Source organism: Capsicum annuum, chromosome 7 (genome assembly GCF_002878395.1).
Source record: "Capsicum annuum cultivar UCD-10X-F1 chromosome 7, UCD10Xv1.1, whole genome shotgun sequence".
Lineage (NCBI taxonomy): Eukaryota > Viridiplantae > Streptophyta > Magnoliopsida > Solanales > Solanaceae > Capsicum > Capsicum annuum.
This window is the reverse complement of record NC_061117.1, coordinates 194,466,592-194,467,511: the sequence shown is the minus strand read 5'-3', so window position 1 is coordinate 194,467,511 and position 920 is coordinate 194,466,592. Positions and strand designations below refer to the sequence as shown.

Here is a 920-nt window from a genome sequence, read left to right as displayed (position 1 = left end):
ATATATATATATATATATATAAAATCAATTAATAGAAAAATACAAAAAAATTATGTATAAACAAAGACAAGCAATAGTTGGGTTTTCAAATACTTGTAATTTACATAATTAAACCACCATCCAAATAGCAAAACAACAGACAAAAGAACTTGAAATTTCAAAAATAAAATTTAACCTAAATAATCGAGAGTTTTTTTGTACTAATTTTAGATCACATTTTAGTTGTACTGGCAGCTGCCTTTCCTTGCTAAATTATCTTTACTAAGATGTTGAATCTTGTAATCAGGTAAACCTTTTACTTTCATGATTTCCATCATACATGACTGTAGTGTTAGAAAAACATAGTTGGACTTCTCTGTTGAAAAATATTCATATGATTTTATGACAGCCGTAACACGTTCATCAATACTTTTAAGACTTTCCTTGTGTTGTAGAGACTGAGTAGATCTGAAAAATCCAAGGTCTAAGACATTCAAATCTGGAGAATTAGGTGATTGACACATCAAGCGAATATCAAATCCATCTTGTATCGCTGCTCGACAAAATTCTTCGTCATTAGGTTGAATATGAGTTCTTGCATTATCTTGTTGTATGAATATCGTAGAATTTAAATCTTCTCTAGGCCATTTAGTCTTGATAGCAGGAAGTACTTCATTAATCAAGAATGATCGTGAAATTTCTTTGGTTACCGAAGTTATTGCTTTTGTTTCCATAGTGTCCGCAGGTCTATTTGCACTAGTTCTTTTAGCTCGTTCTTGTGTAACAAAAGGAAACAATTCAATTTTATCGGAGAATATTTCTACTCCGTGTGCATCAAATCTAGGACAAACTACAACAACTAAAAACATAACTTTATCGATGAAATTTTTGCTCTTGACGATGCGGATTGAATCTTCTTCATCAGGCAGTAAATAATACAT

The 920-nt window shown here is 30.8% G+C and overlaps 1 protein-coding gene across 1 annotated transcript; it reads right to left on the bottom strand.

The window, feature by feature from the left end:
- Window positions 1-218: 218 nt before the first annotated feature.
- LOC107856220 lies at window positions 219-920 on the bottom strand. Its single transcript, XM_016701206.2, has one exon. It carries the CDS (start codon window positions 918-920, stop codon window positions 219-221), a length of 702 nt encoding a protein of 233 aa, XP_016556692.2.